At 37.3% G+C, this 23,080-nt stretch overlaps 1 protein-coding gene across 1 annotated transcript; it reads left to right on the top strand.

Annotated features, from left to right (window-relative positions):
- Nucleotides 1–11,359: 11,359 nt before the first annotated feature.
- On the top strand, nt 11,360–18,526 carry LOC145770307 (ras-related protein Rab-26-like). Its single transcript, XM_082581907.1, has 4 exons — nt 11,360–11,486; nt 13,139–13,307; nt 13,722–13,915; nt 17,767–18,526. The coding sequence occupies exons 1-4, from the start codon at nt 11,409–11,411 to the stop codon at nt 17,986–17,988; spliced, it is 663 nt and encodes a 220-aa protein (XP_082438033.1). The 5' UTR covers nt 11,360–11,408; the 3' UTR covers nt 17,989–18,526.
- The last annotated feature ends 4,554 nt before the right edge of the window (nt 18,527–23,080 follow it).

The raw sequence follows: 23,080 nt of genomic DNA, 5'->3' as shown, positions 1-23,080 counted from the left end.
GCATATAAAATTCTGCTAGCCAAGTAGTTTTTCTTGAAAACTTGTTTTTTAAATGAACTTTTAAGTAAGTTTTACGAAGAAAGTCTAGATTTAATGTAATTATTGTCTTTTTTTATCATTTTATTGACAAAACACACCCGAGCTTTCAATTTGATGTTTTAATTTTGAATTTGATGTTTTTTATGAAAAAATTTGATGTTTTAAAAATTGATGTGAGTGGCAACACTGTCCTGATGGTTAGCGCCTTAGCCCTTAGTTAGTGCAACTGCAAATTGCAATTTGCAAAATGTTGTTTGAAAAGTGTTTAGTTTTTAGTAGAGATTCACCATCATTTCTTTCGGCTGCATAGTAGGGTGCATCATCTCCCCCTTATTTTTTAAATCAAAGTTGTGCCATTGAGAAATGGTGTCCATTTTAGGTCAGATTTAGCCAAAAAAGTTATGGGGGTTGTGGGACCCCCCCTACCACCACCTCCGCAACCCCCCAAATCCGCTTCACTAAAATCGCAATAACTCAAAAACCAAACAAGATAGACAAATAGTGTTTGGTATCAACATCATTGCAACTACTTGATTTAATTTAAATCTGCCAAAAAATTTGCAGTTTTATGTGAATTTTAATTTTTGATTTTGTGACAGGGTTCGTATATTCATGCATAATACAAAAATATTTGAAAATCAATCAAATTTTGAAATATTATTTGCTATAAAATATATATCTGATTTTGTGATAACTGGCCTAATAAAGTTAGTTCATAGCCAATTTGTATTATTTTAATGTTGTCATACAAGTTTTTGCATTATTTCCATCTTCGTGTAAAGCAAGCATGCTGTTATTTGCTGCCATACCCAGTTTCCAATTGAACAGATACAGATACACAACACACACTGATAGAGTGAAATATATCAACACATCAAAAACATGTTACTGTCTTACTACAATGTGAGGAATACATGTGCGATTGTGCGTGCTTGCTTATCAGGAGATTCTCTTGGAATGAAAAAGTGTACAAAAATGAATGGTGTAGATACAATATCAGTACATTATAATGTAATGAATAATGATGTATTGCTCACTTGGTAAGACAATTGATAAATCTACCATATCTTATGTGAGCGGCTTTTTCCTTAGGCTAAGTTTGGCCTATTGGATCTGCTTTTCTCCACCACTTGAAGTGTATTCTCAAAGTGTTTTGGTATTTTAGCTGATGGTTGGAAGTCTGTGGCCAACTTAACTCCTCTCTCTGAGCAGTCATTAACAACGGTAATTAATGCTGATTTTTTTCTTCCAGTTAAATATTGTTCATCTTGTGGCCACTCTTTAACATCTCTTTTTAAAAAATCTGTTTCCAACTTTAACAGTTTAAAAAAGTACCATGAATCTTCTCCTATCAAGTCTGCCAGGGAAGATTTTTCATCAACCAGCATTGGAAATGTTGGCTTTCCATTACCTTGTCTCTTTTGAGGGACTGATGGAGCTGATTCCTTTACTTTTAACAGAGCTTGAGCAATTTCCCATTTCTCTTCATCCTTAACGTGGTCATCAAACAGGGAAAGTGGGACCATCTCTTTAGTCAAGTACCACAAATGTAAATGGAGCTTTTTTAAAGCACTTGACGCTGCTATTGCATCAATCTGTTTGCATTGATGCAATGTTTTATCATTGCTAGGTCAGCCTGTGGAGCAGATATTGCAGAACCACAACGAAACCACCAAGGAATGCACACATACAAAAGAAACATTGCATAATGCATATCTTTTCAGCTTTTTGGTGTCCTTGGGTTGTAAAATCAAGCATTTTCTGGCATTATTTGGATCCATCACTTTTTCCGCCTCCATAGATAGCAATGAAAGCTTTATTGCATAAATCACTTTTGCCATCCATCGAGCTTTATGATTTGCACCTGGTTTTTTGAATTTGAATGGCTTGTGTGGGAGGGGTGTTTGAATACTAAAAAGAAGTAGTTGTAAAAGCTTTTCATAGTCCGCCCTAGGGATATCACTGCTATCATTTTTTGTCAGCAGTTGAGTAGCAAGGTCTGTAGCATCTTTTCTTTGTTTATTTAGGAAATATAGGCATACGAAGCCGAGTAACGTGATCAAGTTTAACATCTTCAAGTTTATTACATATAGAAACACAAAACTACGCAACAAATTAAGTATCGAACGTTTTCGACATCACAAGATGTCCTCTTCAGGAATAATATACATACAAATTAACTACATCTGAATAAAATACAATGGTTAAACTAAATCTATAAACAGGAAAGGACAAAGAACTACACAGTACTTCTGACTAGCTCAAACTCAACGATAGGCTCCACGAGAATCAAAGGTAACTGCATCAAAAGGTGTTAAACAGATCACATGATATGGTAGAAAGGCAAGGTGCGAAAAAACTAATTTTAAAAATACAGAAAGCAAAAAAGACGAGCCGCAAGCATACAATTGTCTGTTCAAAAGTGGATTGTGACGTTTTATGTACAAGGCTTCCAAGATCTTAGTTTGATACTCAGACCTGCCTCTGGACATGATCTCAAATTGCTTGATAGAAAGTTAGAAACGTTATTTTGGCATTTTGTACATGAGAAAATGTGATCTTTAATTGCACTTTTCTGTACAAATTCAAATTCAGGTGTTCCCCAGCTCTAGTCGATAAATGTCTTGTTAACATACCGATGTATGTCGATCAACAAGACATTTATCGACTAGAGCTGGGGAACACCTGAATTAGTTTAGCTCCTTTCAAAACTGCATCCTCAAATGACATCTTGCCACCAAGCTTGTTGATATCATCATATAATGCTCTATTTGAAGTCATGAAAGCACAACTTGCAACAAAATAAACAAGAAGTGTGCTCTAGAAATTAACAAGATTGATAAATGATAGCCGTGCTTAATTACAGTACCAGTACAGGTACTTATCCCTGTAATAGAATACGTTCAATAGTTTAAATGTTATGAATTTATTGAAAATGACTAGAATACTTTTGAGCAGTCTTAAACTTAACCAGCCAGAAATCTACAAGCGACTGGAAAAGTCAACATGAAGATTGATTTTCATATTTTTCGTATTACACATGAACATACAAACCCTGTCGCAAAATCGAAAATTAAAATTCACATAAAATTGCAAATTTTTTGGCAGATTTGAATTAAATCAAGTAGTTGCGATGATGTTGATATCAAACACTATTTGTCTATCTTGTTTGGTTTTTGAGTTATTGCGATTTTAGTGAAGCGGATTTGGGGGGTTGCGGAGGTGGTGGTAGGGGGGGTCCCACAACCCCCATAATTTTTTTGGCTGAGTTTGACCTAAAATGGACACCATTTCTCAATGGCACAACTTTGATTTAAAAAATAAGGGGGAGATGATGCACCCTACTGCATAGTCGAGTGGTAAGTACACTGGCACGGTACTCGAAAGGGCATCACTTAAAAGCATGTGGGTTTGTCTTTGGCAGGATACATAAATTCATGCCTGAAAGTGGACACGAAGATTGGCTTCCTTCCTGTCCACTTAATTTTAGTCTTCAACTACCAGGCGTAAACCTGAATATTACAAAAAATGTATCATTTCATTCAAAGGAAAATCTATTACTATTTTATGCAGGTACGGTATTCAATGAACTAAACTTTTTATGGTACAGTACTGTAGAATAGTGGCTAGCATAAACATGTTGCTATGAAAAGAGTGATTTTTGTGTAGCCTAATGATGTTTTGGATGAAAGCAGTTTCAGTGTGAAATGTGATATACAGACTCGGTAAGGTGTTTAAATACAGGGAGGATGTCATGTGCACATAGATGGCATTAGATGGCACGACAAAAAACACTGCCCACTTCTACTCAGAGTCTAATAAATTGGGTAGGCATAGTTGCTGAAAGAAAGGCGATCGAGAGAAAGGAACTGGCCACCCATCCAAAAGCCTAGTGTGATCAAAGTCAAACCTATTCTTGTCATACCCCTAAGCGCAGTTTTTGATACCAAAAACGTTTGATTATGACTCGTTACATGTTAGTAGCAAATTAACTGAACTTTTGTTAGAGGCAGTGGCTATTTGATCGGCTCCGTTTTTTTTAATCTGAAACACTATTTGACCAGTCATGACGTTACTATATGGTTGTTAGGGTGGTCCCGAAAACCGAATTTTAGAAAATCCATTGTGACACTACCCAAAACATCTCCAAATGACCAAAAATGGACCCTGTAAAAATTTCAGAGAGATTGAACTTTGTTTAGAGGTGCCAGATTTACCTTGAAAATTCAGATTTTTTCTCTATGCGAACATATGGGAAGCTACAGTCTGTAAAGCCATACTTGACATACTGAAGTTGTAATTAGCCAACTGTTGATATAGTTGTAGGCAATGTCCTCTTTTAAACTGGGTTAATCTCTATTTATCAGCATGATGTTGATTCTATTTCACTGACCACCATTACTTGGCTGCCATGTTGATAGTCTTAACAGTAGAGAAAATTATGTTACACCAGCTACCAAAGCATTGTCTGTAGTTGAGCAGATATTCTAGATTCAGCTAAAGCTAGTTCGATTCAACAATACTTGACAGAAGTCTGGTGCTTATGTCCTAATTTCAAAAGAATTGAACAAGCACATGTTTCATCTGGCTTGTCGTCACCATATTCTGGAACTAATATTAAAAAAAGCCTTTTTGACATGCCTTGGGCCATCATCTGGACCTGACATTCTCCTTTTTAAGCAATTTAAAACAAAATGGACTACATTGAATAAAGATGGATATGTGACATTGGAAAAAGATGACAGCAGCTTTTCTGATGAAATCATACAGTTCTGTATCCACCATCTGCGTAACAATAAACAGCCAAGAGACGTCTAGCAAGAATTTCTAGAATTATTGGTCATAATCCTCAACGGAACACCACCGCATGGACTTTGATTCTATCATCCTGGTGCCCTTCGGGCCTTCATCGCGCCAGATGGATGGCAACTGCTGTATTATATATATACATAGGCGTAGAGTTTTAGAAATTACCGGGGGTGCAGTCAGGTTTTTTTTTGCTGAGACTTTTCGGTCATTTGTCCGAAATGACTTCAAAAAATTCGGTCACTTTTTATTTATTTCGGTCATTTTTTTGATGAAAATATTTCCTTTTAAGTAGCTGATACAAAGCAAAATTTGCACTTCCTGACTAGCTACAGCTTCGCTGAGAAACGTTGTTTTTTCGGACATTTTGACCGAATTGACTATATTTTTTTCGGACATTTTGCTAAAAAATCCGTCAATGACCGATCAATGACCGAAAAAAAAACCCAGGGTGCAGTTACATCAAAATATCTCACGTGTCGCATAAACATCAAATAACAACCAACGAAAAAAATGAAAACAGCGAAACAAACTAACAATCATACAACAATTCAACCACAAAACGTATTTTTTCGAACTGATGTTTTAGCAATAAATACTGCCATCAGGTTTTCTCTGTCGAGACGATCGACTTTTTCTTTGTGTACGTTAAGCACACACACGTGGTTTAGCCTGTTTTGGGTCATTGCTGACCTCAAATATGCCTTGATCCGTCTGAGTGTGCTGAACGAACGTTCGGCCTCGCAAGACGTGCAAGTACAATCGTATAAGGATTGCCACATTCGGAAACATGATTGGTAAGGTGTCGTCTTCATGAAATAAACTACACATTTGTTGAGGAGTTGCTTCTGATACATTTTTTAATTTCAAAAAAGCTCTGAGATTCCCAACCTCTCTCAAATATTGTGACGTATCAATATCGGGAAACTTGCAGGAAATTTGTTCTTCCGTCAAACTTGGGGAGCCGACTATCATATTTTCCAGTTGTGCGACATGGGACAGGTTTTCTTTATCGAACCTTTCGCCTAAATCGTGAATGGCAGCCATGAAAGTTTCCACATATATATGTGGAAAGTAAACATCATCATCAGTTTGGGACGCTGAACGGCCGCATGGGACAGTAGGTAGTTGCAATTTCAGAGATACTGATTCTTGTTTGACTAATTCGAAGAACTGTTAGAACTGATGGGCAATTGAAATGTTGGATTTGGCTGTTAAGATGGCAATTGTGTTTTCAATCAAAGTTTTGCACTTTCCAATTGTGATACTGCGGCTTTGTACCTGGACGTGTACCGGGTGTAGTTTACAACTGCTTACAACGCAATAACAACGCTCGAGCACGTGGTTAACCACAAGACTGCTACACCAGGTTACATTTATATTAAACATGCGTCTGCATTTGTTACGTCTGCATTGTTACGTCATAGCGAATCGAGGTCATTCAATAAGCGTGAACTTCAAACGGCGGGGAAATGAACAGGTCAGCAATTCTTAATGTAACAGCTATTGTTGCGTTTGACTTGCGTTTAACGATATTGTTGCGTTCTTCGAATGACAACACTGTAAAGTTATTAATGGACGTAAACCTCAGGCGTTGTTGTAGCATGCTGCGTAGGAAACGAACCAAATTAGTGTGAATTTGAAACAGCTATATTTTGCATACCGTAATAAAATGAAAAAAAAAGAATTAAAATAGCGATGAGAGCAGGGGGTGCGCCGCACCCCTGCACCCCCGTACTCTACGCCAGTGTATATATATATATATATATATATAATGCACTCAAAATCTGGTTATTTCGAATGCAGTTTGATTTGTCAAGTCAGGAGCAATGTGGTTTAAAGCAATTTGTTCTGTTTGTTTTGAAGGTGTATGTAAAATCATGGTTCACAGCACCTTTAGCTAAATGTGCACCACGACATGACCTGGAGCTCTTGAAAAGGGTAAATGAGTATGAGCAACATAATGTAGGTTTATCGCAAGATGCCATGAAAACATTTTCGATGGCACTTGTGGTATATAAGTGACGAACTTGTGGGCCTGGCATTTTTTAATAATGCTGTTTCTGTTACTCAAAAAAAAGCCATGGTGTCCGCATTAACTCATCCAAGCAGTACACCTTCAAAGCGTCTTTCTCGAGTACCAGACGAGTACCGGTAGTTTTCCGTTTGTCATAAGAGGATGTGACTGTGTTTGCTGACCGACGCATTACATTTTTGCTCTCAATAAGTTAGAAATTCAATAGTTTTATTCAACTGAATCAGCGGCGCGTACAATGTTTCTCGGCCTGGTATCCCCAAGGGTATGAGTTAGATACTATTCAGAAGCATTTTACTTCAAACTAAATTGCCTGCTAAAAAACACGGCCTAAAAGTAAACTTGACATTGATGAAAACATTTTTATTTAAAAAGTATTGTATATGTATGTATAACTTTTAACAGTTTTGTTAACTGAATCAGTGGCGGGTGCGATATTCGTCTGGCTGGTTTTCCCAAGGATGTGAGCTTGATACTACGTAAAAGCGCTTTCCTTTACACTAAATTGCCTGCTAAAAAACACTGCCTAAAAGTAAAACCATCTTTTTTAAAGAAGTATTGTAACTTTTTACAGCCACCAAACTAACTTGTTGAGAGCAAAAATGTAATGTGTTGTTTGGCAAACACGGTCTCATCCTCTTATGACCAACGGAAAATTACCCAGAGAAATTCTCAAATTCCAGCAAATTAAAAAAATATAAGTAAACAATATCACAGTGTGTATTTAAGATTCTTCTGATTTGGTGTGATATTGTTTACTTTATTTAAAATGTTTTGTCACACCGCGCATCCCAGTGGATCATCAGTTGAATTATAGGAAAATTTAATGAAATTTTTAGGAACGAAGTTTTGTTTGGGAAAATTAAAAAACTCTAACTTTATTACTCATATTTGAAAAGACATAAAAAATTGAGCTGTCGGCTACTCATATTAAAAATTGACCACAAAAATGCAGCAGCTTAACGATTGAGTCACTTCGGGTTAAAGTTTAGTTTAAAAAAAAAAACGTTTCAGGGTAGTATCGAACTCATTCCCTCTGGAACACCAGCCGAGAAGTAACGTACGCGTCATTGACCCAGTTGAATATTATTTAATGTCGAATTTACAACTTATAAAGGCACTTTTTTCTTCTCTTCTCGTCTTTTGCTTTGAAAGAGAAAAAGAAAAAAGTGCCTATACCGTAGTGACGTCATGACCGGTCAAATAGTGTTTCAGATTAAAAGACCGGAGCCGGTCAAATAACCACTGCCTTTGTTAAATAAGAATTTGCCGTACTATTTCAGACAAAAATTATTATGAAAATTTGGGCTAATTGAGAACAAATTCATACGGAGTTGGTTTAGATCGCTTTTTTCTTTGCAGGCTTGGACTTATAATAAGGTAGTTGTTTTAATAAATAGCATATTTCCATGCTTTAATACATCTCATATCTACATCTTATGGGTCTGCTACTATTCGGTGAGTCCGATTCGGTGCGTCCGATTCGGTGAGAGCCTTTTTGGTGAGAGCCTTTTCGGTGACAGCCTTTTTCGGTGAGAGCCCTATTCGGTGATTTTTTTTGAAATTTTTTTTGAAAATTATCGGGTACTGTAGCCTAATTATCATTGCCGCTTTTACATTGTTTTAACGTCGCTAAACGTTGAAATAAGACCCTAATCCTACCCCTTAACCCTAATCCTTACCCCCTACCCCTATAACGGCAATGATAATTAGGCTAACGTCGCTAAACGTTGAAATAAAACCCTAACTCGTAACCCTTTACCTCTAACACCTTAACCCCTAAACCAGAGGTCGGCAACCTGCGGCTCCGGAGCCACATGCGGCTCTTTCAGCCCTCTGCTCTGGCTCCCGTGACTTTAAACACTGCGAGCTTGGGCAATACAAAAAAATTTTGTTGTATCTTAATAACTGCTCTAGGCTATAGTTTAAACTAGTTTTGTTGAAAATTATGACTTACAAATCCGTTTAGTATGTTTTTTTTTTCACCAAGATTTAATGCTTTTATCTTGCTAAGGAAAAAACATTTAGGACTGTTAGGAATAATGGCGGCTCCTCACGGCTTACAATGCATGTATTGTATGCGGACAGATTCTGATTTGCCCACCCCGTCTGTGAAACGTTAAAGAGCATATTGTTACGTGATTTACCGCACAATTAATGTTAGCATTATCTTATACCTGGCAGTGTCACAGTGCAGTTTGTAGTAGCCTGTAGTATTTTGTAAGCAGTTAAAAGTGTCAAATACTCTTTGTTAAATATGTAAATCGCCATTAGTTATTAATCAGTAACTTTGGCAAATTTGCCAAATTATTGCCAGTATACCAGCGTTATCTTTACTAGTAGCCTAAGCCTAGTTTCCGTAGTGTAGAGCAGGAGCAAAATTCAGGAGCAAATATCACATTAGCTGGGTGAAATAAATGATTATTTGAAAATGTATGTTTTTACCCAATACTGTGCCCGTAGGTAGCCTACTAAAAAGGGTTGTGTTTAATAGTCAGGCTTTGTTTGTTGAAATTCTAGAATATTCGCATGTACAAAGCAAAATTTGAAAGAAATTCTACATGAAGTGTAGGCTATAATTACCTTTGGTTTTAGTGGCCAACTCGACAGTTACATGTTATGGCTCCGAATATGTCTTAATTTGAAGAAACTTGAGAACATTGGCTCTTTTATTGCTAAAGGTTGCCGACCTCTGCCCTAAACTCTTAAACCCTAACCACTAACCCTTACCCACTAACCCTATAACGGCAATGATATTTAGGCTACGGTACCCAATAATTTTAAAAAAAAATCACCGAATAGGGCTCTCACCGAATAGGGAACTCACCGAAACGGGCCATTCTGACATCTTATACGTGTTGTTTGCAACTTCTTCACACTAGTATATAAACAAACCTCATTAAAGCACATCGTAAAATAATTTAAATAACAATCATCCTCGTAGACCAGGGGTCACCAACTGGTGGCCCGTGGGCGGCATGTGACCCACCAAGCCGTTATGTGCGGCCCGCGGAAGATATCAGCGCACAAGTAAGCTATAACCAAAAATATTTTTCTTGAGGAGTTAAACAGCATGAAAGCAAAAAATACTTTCCGGAAAGCATATTTTCGCTTTGCATACGATTCCACGGACCTACCAATCAGATTGTAATTCTAGGGTCTGCTACTATTTGGTGAGTCCGATTCGGTGAGTTCCTAACCTCTAACCCCTAACCCTAAAACGGCAATGATAATTAGGCTACAGTACCCGATAATTTAAAATAAAAATTGAAAAAATCCATCGTTCCGGCCATTCCGGTAATTCTAGGTAGGGGTCGTTTAAAGTTATTCCAATGCGATGTCACACTGTCCTAGTGGTTGATTAAAACGTCTGTTTTCAAATTTCGAAAATGTCTGTGAGCATAGGGTTGCTTATTTTAAGTTTGTAAATGTCCTTTAAACACTAGTGTGCATTTCACCGCTATTGTGTTTCACGAGCAGTGTTCCTTTATGCAAGTTGTTGTTGGTAAAATAGGTCGGTATGCCAACTCAATTTATAGTAAATTGGAAAAATATTATATACATATATATCAATTTAAAGAATTTTTCTGGTATATATTATGAAAATATTTAGCACAGTAGTGCAAAATGTTGTTAATCAACATTTCTTGCCATGCTGATAAGCACTGCAAGTGACAGTTATCTAATAAACAAGGAAAGACGGTTTTATAGACTCTCACAAAAAGGATGAAAAACCAACTCATTGCTTTTTTAGAGAGAACACTGTTCATGAGTTACGATAGAAACGTTTTTTCAGTGATTTCCACAAGCGTTTGTTTCATAGTGCCTGGTTTCTTTTTACCTGTTATAGGAGCTTATTTTTCGCTGATATGTTTGCAGGTCACTATTGTTGCCTGTATTGCAATGTGTCAAACATTTCCTTGTTTACTGAAACTGTTAATGGCAAGATATCTTTTGTGAAGCGAAGTGACAACACCGCTCTTGCTTGGCGATAAATATTGTGATGAAACTGCTCGCCTCGCTATAAGTGCGCAAAACAAGTGGCCTCGTTTATTAGGCAATGTTAAAGAAGTCAAAAGTGTTGTTAAAGGAGCTTGGCCTGGTAGTAGCGTTGTTCGATTAATTTTGTTGCTGAGTTATTCTAAGATAAATATTAACAACATGTAACGCTGGATACTAGGTACGAAATGCGTTCTTTTCTAACATAAGAGTCAACCTACCTAAAATTTTATTAGTGCGGCCCGTCACAGCTCTCCTAAATGCCAAGGTGGCCCGCATGCAAAAAAGGTTGGTGACCCCTGTCGTGGACCCCATTTGTGTGATGTGTGTAGTGTGTTTGAATTGGTTCCTGTTGAATGAAAAGCTTGCTTAAAACCATTTTTTTTAATCACTTTGTTTATTTGTATTGCATAATAGAACAAAACTGATTGAGCGATTAAAAATGTTTTGATAAAATTGTTATATACAATTTTCAGACAATGATTTACAAAAGTAATTTTTTTGCATAATTAATTAATAAAAAGTCCGAATGAATGGAAAAACTCAGGCACGGAAAAATAGGTTGTCGAGTTCTATATCAAATTCAGAATTTGATGCTAGTTTCAAGGTAGGTACTAATTGTTTATGCTTGCTTCAAGAAACATAGGTTATTTTTGTTTTTGTGTAGATGTATTTGATTATTTTCCTGCAAAGGGTAGCCTGTGGAGTTTACCGAAAATGTTTAAATTTAAGCAAGTCTTTTACTGCCATCTTTGTGCGAATTATTTGTGTTTATATATATATTTTTGTTTTCGACAAAAAAACTGAACTTTACAATTACGTTCTTTTACAAAACATAATATTATCATCAGAACTCGGTTTTGTTTCCTGTATTGGGGAGTGGGCGATTTTTTCCCTGCAGCGATTGTCTTCACCATTTTTCTCCATCTCCTTTTCTCCGTAATATTTTCTTCATTCAGTTTGGCTTTGCCTCGTTCTTCATCTGTTTTTTATATGTTTGTGTTGATGTCTTTGTTTCCTCTTCTCATCTACCTTCAAAGCAAAAGCTTTTATGGAGAAAACCTTCTCTCTTTAGCGCATGCCCATAACATCTTACTTCATTTGCTTACAAGTTGGTCTTTTGGCTGTTACAATTGCTGCTGTAAATTTTGTTAAATATTTGTTTGTGTAAATAACGCAGAAAAGAATTATACAGTATATATATATATATCAACTTTTTTATGAGTTAAATGTGAAAGATTGTTAATTAATTTACATCAACCGCTTTGACGTGTTACAGCTGTAAATGATGCTCTAAACAAATTTATAGGCTATTATTTTATTAATGTCATATTAGAGTACAAAAATCTGATGCTTTTGAGTTTACAGTCTGACCAATTTTGATATTGCATTGTTGCTAACTGTATTTGGATGGTTTTACTAAATTAATTTATAGCATCATTCATGGGCATTTGGGCATGACTGGTGATAAATAATGTGGTTGTTTGGGCATCAGTGAGGGATTGTATATGAAGTCAGAGCGACAGGTTTTGTCTGATTCCATGTGCACTTTGTGCACCATTAGTTTTCATTTACATGTACTCGACCATCAATGCTAATTCTAACCACAATCAAAATTAGTTACTAGTTCTCATGAACCAGTAACTAATTTTGATATGAATACATTTATTTTATATATATATCAATGCAAACAATAATCATTACTACAAAAAAAGGCTCAATGCCACTAATACTATTCACCAAAAAAACTTTTAAAGGTTTTTAGATGAATATGTAGCTGATATGACGTAAAGATATTTTATTTTTATATAATTATAATAATAAAACTACTTATATATGTCTTAATGGGGTCTGCTACTATTCGGTGAGTCTGATTCGGTGAGTTCCTAACCTCTAACCCCTAACCCTAAAAGGGCAATGATAATTAGGCTACAGTACCCGATAATTTAAAATAAAAATTGAAAAAATCCCCCGTTAAGGGATTGGACTCACCGAATCGGACTCACCGAAACGGGCCATTCCGGTCTTAATGATTGGTAAAATAATTTCGGACATGTGATGTATGATGCGTATAGTGTTTATATATACTATATATTTAGTACGGTATAATAAGCATATCAAAATTTATTTTATTTTGCCTTTTAACTCTTTTCCAGTGAAAATATATATTTACATACTGTTGCTGCAAGATAGACAGTTGTGATATATACTGACGTTAAAATGAGCTAATGATTTCATCCTTAAGTTGTGTATTTTTAGGTGATGATAATTGGAGACTCTGGTGTTGGAAAGACCTGCCTTCTTGTGCGTTACAAAGATGGAAGCTTTTTAAATGGGAATTTTATTTCTACCGTTGGCATTGACTTTAAGAACAAAATTGTCGATGTAGATGATAAGAAAATAAAGTTGCAGATTTGGGATACTGCTGGTAGGCAACTTACAACTGAGCGATAAAACTCAAACTGTCAAAGGCCAGCAGAGAAACTGCTCTAAGGCTTTTTAATACTTGGTAAAAATATGCTTGTGTGTTGTATTTACCATAATGGTCATTTGAGAATTTGCTTTCTCTTGTACGGTACTGTGTTGTTTTTATAGAGTCTTAACTTTGCAAAGAGAAATGGATGTTTATAAAAAAAATCACAAATTCAAACATAAATTTATCCTACCTAGCAAGATCGTTTCTTTTCCTCTGGCCCAACGCCTTGTTGATTCATTTTTGTAGTATTTATTATATGTATTACATAAGCATTATTTGAACTGTTGTATATAGCAGCCATATATTATTATACATCTATTCTCAAGATCCAATCGTCATCAACCTTATCTATATGTATTGAAAAAGGTCAAGAGAGGTTTCGGAGCATGACGCAGAATTTCTTTCGTGATGCAGCAGCGCTGCTGCTAGTCTATGATATTTCTAACCCCCAATCCTTTGCCAATGTCGCAAACTGGATTGCAGATGTGAAGCGGTTTGCACCGGCAGATGCTACTTTGGTCATGCTTGGAAATAAATCAGATTTATCTTCACAAAGGAAAGTGAGTGATAAATTTGTTAACATACATTCTCTGCTTTACTTTTTTTTTTATTTTGTTGCAATTGGCTGCGGCAACATACAGCAAAGTCACAATTTAACACAACAGGCAGTTGAAAGTGCCCAGCCAAGGGACATGCAGTCAGTCAGCTGCTTCTTATTTTAGCATGCCATTAACATTTTTGCTGAGTCACAGCCGCGTGCTCTGGAGCTGTGTCGAACGGACTTTCTTAAGAGTAGAGATGTACCGATACCAATATTTTGGCCGATACCGATCCCGATACCGATATCACTTTTTTAGGCCGATACCGATACTGATACCGATATTTTGGCCGATACTTTGGTGTTACAAAAAGAAGCAATTTTGGTATTTGCAAGGAATTATATCAAATGCTAAGTTTTACCTTATTTGCGTAAAACTATTAAAAAAAGCTTTCAATTGGCATAATTTATTAAAGATTCAAGAATCCAATCTCAACCGCATTGTTGTGTCATAATAGTAGGTTTTTGTAATGAAAGGCCACCGTAATTGAGGACTGGGGTATAAGGGAAGAAACATTACATCATAATTGGGGTTTCTTGAAAATTAATAAAGTGTTTGCGCAAACTCTCCAAATAGGCTATCATAATTGATAAGATGTAAAATGTAAACCAAGTGATTTGTGTAGTCGTACAAAAATTATTCGACAAGTAATGTGCAACCTAAGGGCGCTTGTCGTTTGGGTGAAAAGCTTTTGCCAGGCCAAGACCACCCAGGCAGCAAAAATGTACAACTCTGCATCGCCCCCACGTTGCCAAACGTCCAAAAAACCCATGCAACCCGGCCGACCCCAGTAAGCCGGCACCACCAGTCCACGATCTAACTTCCACCCCTCGCCGCAACAAACCCATCAAGCCCAAACAATGTCATGGCAGAATAAGCAGGCTCAAAATGAAAGCAATGGGACCACGAATCCCCACCAAACCAATCAAAATGGTCCCACTGCGCCTAAGACGACAACCCCACCGCAAAGAAAGGAGCGCTCCCCCCGACCACCAGCACAAGGCCGAGCACTCACCAGCACAGCGACTCGCCAATCACAACGGTGCAGCTTCCACACCAGCCACTTCAATTCTTGTCGATGTCAATTCTTGCTACAAAACGGCTGCTGAGAAACATATAGTTGATTGGATAGTGTAAATGGCTAGCGTGGAAGCCACACTGTTGTGGCCAGCAAACCGCAACAGCTCGCTGCACCAGTGAGTGCTCAGCCCCGCGCCGACAGCCCAGGTGCAACAAGACCATTTATTGATCAGCCCAGCGAGGACCCGCAGTCCCACCGCCCCCACCCCGAGCCCACCCACTCCGCCATGACATTGCCCAAGCCCGGCGAGTCCACCACAACGAAAGGTGGAAACCAAATCACAAACTGACAGAACCAGCCCACCAAAAACAACCAAGCCACATGGCTCCCTCAAACGCCCAGCAACGCAAAAACGATGCAAAATTATACATTTCTGCAACCTGGGTAGTATTGGCCTGGTTTTATCCTCTGCTGAGAGTAAAAAAGAAACACAAATGATAAATATTGAAGAAATTGAGTCTCCTTCACAACTTAAGAATCGAACAACGCAAAACTGCTGAAACAAAACGTTTTGTTTGAGTGAAAGAATCACTGTAAGCAAACAATGCCAAAAGGTGCGCGCATGAAGTCATGGGAGTGTGAGGTATCAAAAATTTGAACAGGTTGTTATTTTTCTACATCAATGTGACGTTAGTTACTACTTTAAAAAATCTATATCTTTGCTTCTGCAGAAAATCCGCAGCAAACGCCTTTTTTTACATGTTTAGTATCGGCCACAGTATCGGCCAAATTTTGCCGATACCAATGCCGATACCGATACTCAAAAACTGGCCGATATCACCGATACCGATGCCGATACCGATATATCGGTACATCTCTACTTAAGAGCGTGCTGCGCAGGGATTTTAGATCACCGGGATGCAAAAATACTCCCGCTTTTGGCTTATCCGCCACAGTAGTAGGGTTCCGATTTACAAAATAATGTACTTTTTATGGGTTAAGATATAAAATATAAGAGTAGTGAAGTTGGTTTTTTAGTAATTTAATCCGCGTTTTCCGCCACTCTGCCAACAACTCCATTTTCGTAAGTTCACAACTTTTGTGGAAATTGGACATGGAGCTCCATTCTTATCCCAAAAAAATTGGTCTAATTTTACATCGCAGATGTTGGATCAATGCACAAAGAACCAATTTTGCAAGATGGAAATCTTATTTACCACGATGGCGAACCAATTGCTCGTTTACTTTGTGTTTTTTGTAATGGATTTGTTTATCAGCCAATTTTCACTTATAATTTCCGTAATCAAAACCTGAAATTTTAGGCTACGGATTGTGTTGTTTTGAAAGATTTGACACAAACGTGGTAATTTCTTTACACAAAAAGGTTTAAGTATGTAATTTTATGTGAACAGTTTCTTGTAAACGTAACCAGGCGAATCGTTGTATATGTAATAGCACCGTTAAAATGTAAATTGTTTGGATAGGGTTTGCAGTAAGCCACACATTTACAAGTCTTTATACGTTATCCAGCTTTTATTACACCCGCTGATGCGCAAGACGTCAAATTATCTTTTTGGTTCATTACTCGAATGTACAGAAAAAGGTCAAGAAAAATATAAAATCCATATCTATTGATTCAGAGCCAAGCGTGCGCCTTCGGTAAACAACAGTGACTCGGTTGAGATTTGTCATGAAGTTTTAAAGCTTCCTCGAACAGATTGCAATCCAATAAATGTAAAACTACTCTTAGCAATTGGCTGTGATTGGAAATTACTTTTGACCGGCGGTGACTTGAATGCACATGTAACTCAGTCCCTGAGCGACCGCAGTTCTGCTTCAGTTTGCTTGGTTAGTTTATTTTACATGTGGTGCATGTTAATTTTCATCGTGTGTCACACAACCATAGTCCAGCGAATCACACAATTTTTTGCTCTAATGTTGAACAGGAAGCCGCCGGTTGCGGTGCCGCCGTTTTGAAGAGATGCCGTTTCAGTTTAAATGTTTTCAAAATTCTTGCGTTGGTTTCTGTTTTAATTCAGTTTCAAACACAACATGTTTGTGTGACCTGCCTGCATCTGTGGCAAACCTCAAACAGCACATCAAACATCATTGTGCAGTTTTTCGACCTTTCACTGATACACCGAAAGGCGGTAGTGACCTATTCACAACGAGCAACCTAATCAACTAGAAAATCGAATATTTGAGAACATCTTCTTTGCAACTAAATCTCTGACGAACACAGAAATGACGTTGGTCTATTAGTCCGTTAAACTCGGCCAAGTCTGGTGCAAAACATTTTGACTCCAAGCCAAAGCAAAAGATAGTGCATTGTTTGGTGTTGTCCGCGTTTGCAACTTGTGTTGTTAAGTTGCTTTAGATTTCATAAACTAAGAATTGTATTAAGTAAACAAACTTAGCCAGGTTCGGGAACTTGGTTAATTTGTTAATAAAGCTTTCGCCATCGTAAATATTATCTATGCAAACGACTGAAAGTGACAAGACCCGACTTTGTGGTTGAATTTTACTCGAATTGCATTTAACTGAATTCTTTATCGCAGAACCCGGGCCTGCTGTGCACTTAGATCAGCTATGTGATATTAGATAATCGTGACACTTTTCATGTCAGCAACGATTTCTTGATTCTGCTTTTTGCTACGACCGTTAATATTCGCGGATATTGTTCTGGTGACAGATGGAAGGTGGAACAGATTGGCATTACCACAACATCTTAACGCGAAACTCGAAAAAGAAGTTTTATCATGAAAACAACTTACAAGCAATTTTGTTACAGGTAAAATTTCAAGATGGCGAGCGGTTGGCGAAGGAATACAACATTGTGTTCTTGGAAACCAGTGCCAGAACCGGTACCAATGTTGATTTAGCCTTTGATGCAGTGGCTAAAGAAATCTATGAAAAGTCCTTGACTCCCGCTGATTTAGTGGGAAGTCATCGCGAAAGCTTCGATTTGAAAAATTATGTTGCATCTGAAAGAGAAAGGACTACGTGTTGCTGAGCGTCGTATTTGATAAGTTGTCTTTACATGTCGGAGTGTTGCCACTAAACCAGATGTGGTCATAAAAGAACAAGTTTTTTTAAAGGAAACTCTACTGTTTTTTCTTTGTAAACAAAAGTAAACCTTCTTGTCTGCTATGAGCCTTTAGAGTCGAACTTCCACTTATACCATCTCATATTGGCAATGTTTCCCGGACTACACTGGTAGGCTACAGCCGCTACACGTAGAGCTGCCAGTCTAATGTCGTCATGCAAGCCACGTAGACTTCTGTAACGTATCAGCTTTGTACTGTTGTTGATGTTTATCACTTGGCAATTCTCCTGGTCGTGAGAGCCCTGGTTCGACACCGCTCAAGATCTCTCCAACTGCCTGGTGTAAGCCTGGATACGACTTGGCAATTGTCATGCTTCAAGGCTGGCTATCCCATCTAGAAAAATTGTCTTTTTACATTGTTTCAACGTCTGCACGTATTCAACGTCGTTTGCAAAAAGGATATTTGGCTGGTTGGGACAGGTCACAGAAGTTTGAAAGCGTTCTTGATTGTTTGTCACATAGACAAAGTCGTGGTTTTAGTAAACTGTCGTGATTTCAATAACGTTGTTTTGATTTTACGGTAGTTTACCGTATTATAGAAACTATGATGTTGTAACAAATGTCTCCCCGCACTGGTAAGTACATTTGTTTCGAATACGTAATTAGTAAAAATGGATTGTAATTAGTATATATATCTTTACTTTTGTAGTGCCGCATTTATTTATATATGCTAATAATTATAATTGTGTTTCACTTTGGCGATGTTTTCAAGTCATTTGCGGTGCAGACAATTTTGGCGCACTAGAAAATACATACAGCCTCAAAAAATCAGTACGTTTTGCATTGATTCGCGTGAAATCAATCCAAAAAAGACTCATTTGCTGACTGGGGTGGTATTTGACTATAAACAAGCATTCCTCAGTCTTTACTTTCCGCTACTTCAACGATTGAACCTTTGATTCGATTGTTACACAGGTTAACGTAAGGCTATTGATTTTAACCTTTTCTATCCGGGTGTGTCCAGCAGGTGTAATGGGTGAAGATATCTTTTTTTTTACGTGTCCTAGCAGCGTATTACAGCACATTTAGTATTACGTTTACCTAGACAGCAAAATCCGTCCATTTTACATTGATTCAAAGTCTGCAGACGTTGTAAAATGATGGATTTTTCTGCCTGGGTTACAACACATAGAGTCGATAGGACCTGAGTTGGTTTTTATGTTGATCTAAGCGTTTTCAAAAGCTTCGTGTTATGGTACAATGCAACGCAATTTGTGTACGATGCTGCAGTAATGAATATGGATGCAAGTTCGATTTAGAGAGAGTAGCTGCTTGCGATTGGTTAGCACAAAGTTAATTATTCTAACATTTCCCTTTACAAAAAGCGTTTGAACATTGCTCAGCGAGAAAGTGCACTTTGTCTATGGATTGAAACAGCAGTTGCTTTTGCAAAGTTGCATTTTAACGCTTTTGCTAAGTAGCACATTAAATGCAATTTCAAATTGTAGAAACATTCCAAAATGCACCCCTTGTTATTTTGTATCCCCAACCCATGTAGAGGGCAATAGTTTTGCACAGTGAATTTTGTATTGTTGATCGTTATTTTGTCATGAGTTGATGTCAGAAATAACATGGTTATTGTTTCTTGTTTGTGCTATGCTTGCGGAAACTGTTTTCTGTTTTTCCAGTTAACAAAATTTATTCATTTTTGTTGCCACAATGCGAAAAGAATAACTTTTGTTACGTTGTGTCTCGTTTTTTCACAATTTGCATTAATCTGACCAATGAACTCAAATTTAAAGCTGGTCTGCCATTAAACGATGATTCATTCATGTTGAAAGTAACTTTGGTCGCACAGTTACTGTCACCATAAGCGGTAGTATTGTTGGTGTTGTTGATCCTTGTTACATAATGGGATAACTTTCTATGGGAAAACCTTTAAACTTCTTTACTTTCCTTTATTCTTGGACAATCTTTTCAAGAATGTTTATTGTAGCGTGATGGATACTTTCCTATTGGACCATTTACAAGTTGGTGTAGTCCTTTTAGCTTGCAATGACCATTGCAGACTCTGGAAGGAACCCTTTAACAAAGCCTATGGTTGCCAGCTAACTGTTGGATTGCAAAAGGATCTCACCCGGCGTGGTAATTTCTCGCTGCAATTCAGTTGATAACTTTGAAAATTGTGGCTAATTTGCTGAAAAATATGATTTTGTGACCAAGCGTTTGCACCAATAATTGCCGAGTCAAACTCAGCAAACCTGGCTACTGATAATGTCACTAGTATCTTACTTTGATGCTTTTCCAAGTGTCCCTTACAGTTTCATCCCATGCCCACTGTTCCATCACATTTTACGCCCACTGTCATTTTGTATTTTTCGGAAATCCATTTTCGTGAGCAACTACGTAGATTCATTAAACATTTTGGACATTTATTGGGAAAGTTTTTCTTTCAACCATATTTTCCATTGTTAGTTCGCTCTCTTCACTGCATCTCTGGTGCAAATGATATATATCTGCTTCTTACAGCACGTTTTAGATTTTGTGTCTTCATTATCAGCGACCAATGACATTATAGTGCAATTGTTTCTAAAGTTTTATTTCAATTTTGTATAGAAACAAAGTCATTAATTTTTTTTTGCATATGAGCACCGATGTCTTTTGTCTTTATGTTTGCATACGTTAAGCTTTTATGCAGTGATTCTATGACTGATTTTTAGGTAGGCTACCCACAGAACTTCAAACGTTGTGTACTTTCCGACACTTCTGGAGGATATGGTTAGAAGATGATTTTTCTATTGTATTTATCAGGACTTTTTCCCGGTTTGGTTGGTCAGTTATAGTTGTGGTTTTTCTTATTTTAGTGATTTGTATTTTTCTGTTTGCATGTGCTCGTTAATTGGTATTGGTTTTACATTTTTTGGGATTTTCAACACTCTATCATTGATTTTCTGGAGTAATCATTGCTTAATTTATCTATTGATGAAATCACTCTTGTCTCTTTAATGAAACTTTGGCTAAAATGTGGTGACGATGCTAAAACTCACCAGGAATACTTACCGATCCGAAAGAGTTGCCATTTTTAAAAATAACAATTTACAATATCACCCGCCACGCTCATTGGTGCGTCTTTTTGAAGTGAACACGGCACATTATCGCATGAAATGAAGTCTACCCGTTTTGGCTCTGCTGCTGGATCAAGGGTGATTTTGGCGAAGTTCTTATTTTCCAAACACATGTATGTTACATTCTATGGCCCCTGTATGCACGTGCAATGTAAACATGTATCACATTTTTAACTGCAATTATAAACTATCTTAGTTCAATAAAAAGCGATTAAATCGAGAAATTAACGTTGATTAAAACGTGGTTCATAACAATATTATGCAGTATATATGTACACTGCTGATTCGGATCAAGTGCTTGAATCATCAGAGTTTGTGTATTTTTATTTAAAATTTAAGTGGTTGTTGTGGACGTCTTGCGTCTTATTCTTATACTTCACAGACGTGCAGACATCTTGTTCTAATCTTGCATAATCGATTCAGATCATGCTTTCCTTTCAGTCTTTTTGGTGTTATTGTTGTCTTATTGCATAATGCATTAGCTTTAGAGTTTTATTGGTTCTGGGCACGAGATCATGTTTGTCGGGCGTTATTTCAATGTATTTCCTTATTTTTGCAAGAGGACTATGTCAATTAATTGATGCGATCGATTTTAGCCCATCGGGTGTCGATTGTCGAGCTTCAAAGGGATTTCTAGCAATTAGTATTATTACAGCATCATGGGCATAGTGCATGATTCCAAACCCTGCATCCATGTATGCAAAAGCATGTGTTTTTGTGAAGCTTCCCTTTGACTCGGTCATAATTTTAGTTCAGTCTCTATTTCAGTCCCACCCTCTCGTTTTTGTTTATTGTCACGTAAACATTTAGTATCGTTTGACACAATGCAAAGTGGCCCACTTTCAAAAACCTAGCCAAGTGGTAAGTCGGTTGGAATTTTCAGTCATTATTTGATCTGCCAATATAACGCCCATTTTTACGTGTTTTTTCTGTAGTTTAAATGTTGAGATTAATGCAATAGCCAACAATGGAAAGTTTGATTCCATGTCTATTGTCTAGGTCTTCACTGGAAATTCAAAGATTATCTCATTTTGTCTTCTGCGCTATAAAAAAAATACCCTCGTTACCATCCCTGACAGCAAATCAAACGTTTTTTCACTTTGATTCAAGGTCTGATACGTTAAATCAATGCAAAAACAGTTGATTTACTGTCTGGGAACCTTTGTTGTGGACCAGCACTAACACGTGGTTGGTTTTGACCATGGACTTCGCTTAGCATCTGGACTGGAAGCTAAAATGCTTAAAACTCATCTTGACAGTAAACAGAATTGCCATATTGGAGGTTTTAACGCCAAATTTGAGCGTCTTGTTAATCCGTTTGGCAGGTTATTTTGACTTTGGCATTTTGATATTTTTTGGCGTTTTTAAAAATTTTTTCAGCATTGCAAATAGTTTAAAAAACTGTTTTATCAATGCGCAGCAGCCTGTTTACAAAACTTCAGGTTTGAAAATGCAACTTTTTGCTGATTTTGTCAACAAGCATGATTACTGCCATAGCCTAACCCGAAGATGTTGCGACCGTGCCATATTTTAACCTGACAATCTATTAAAAAAACGTCAAATATCTAAAAGTTGGCAATAAAACCGCCAATACGGCGATCCTGTTTGCTGCCAGGATGAGGCCTAGCTTGGCTTCCAATCCAGATGCTATGAAAGCGACGTCCACGGTTTTGGCTGATTGCTTGTACTGCAGCTGGTTTCGTTTCTTTTCACAATGCGGTTCCTGCTCTCCGACTCGCTTGGCGTGTCACTTGACCTTATCAGATTTCATGCACGAAACGTATGTAATTTCGTATATCTCTGAACAGTTTGGTTCGAGTTGATTTACATCAAGCTGATTCATCGTCAAGTATTCTGCTGTACCGAAATAGAAATTGCAATTCATTTCTAAGCGTTCTTTTTATCATGGAATGTTTTGTGCTGCAACCAAACCC

The sequence above is a fragment of the Aplidium turbinatum genome, chromosome 5 (assembly GCF_918807975.1).
Source record: "Aplidium turbinatum chromosome 5, kaAplTurb1.1, whole genome shotgun sequence".
In the NCBI taxonomy this organism is placed as follows: domain Eukaryota; kingdom Metazoa; phylum Chordata; class Ascidiacea; order Aplousobranchia; family Polyclinidae; genus Aplidium; species Aplidium turbinatum.
The sequence above is the reverse complement of the archived record's forward strand: the minus strand, read 5'-3'. Positions and strand labels throughout refer to the sequence as shown.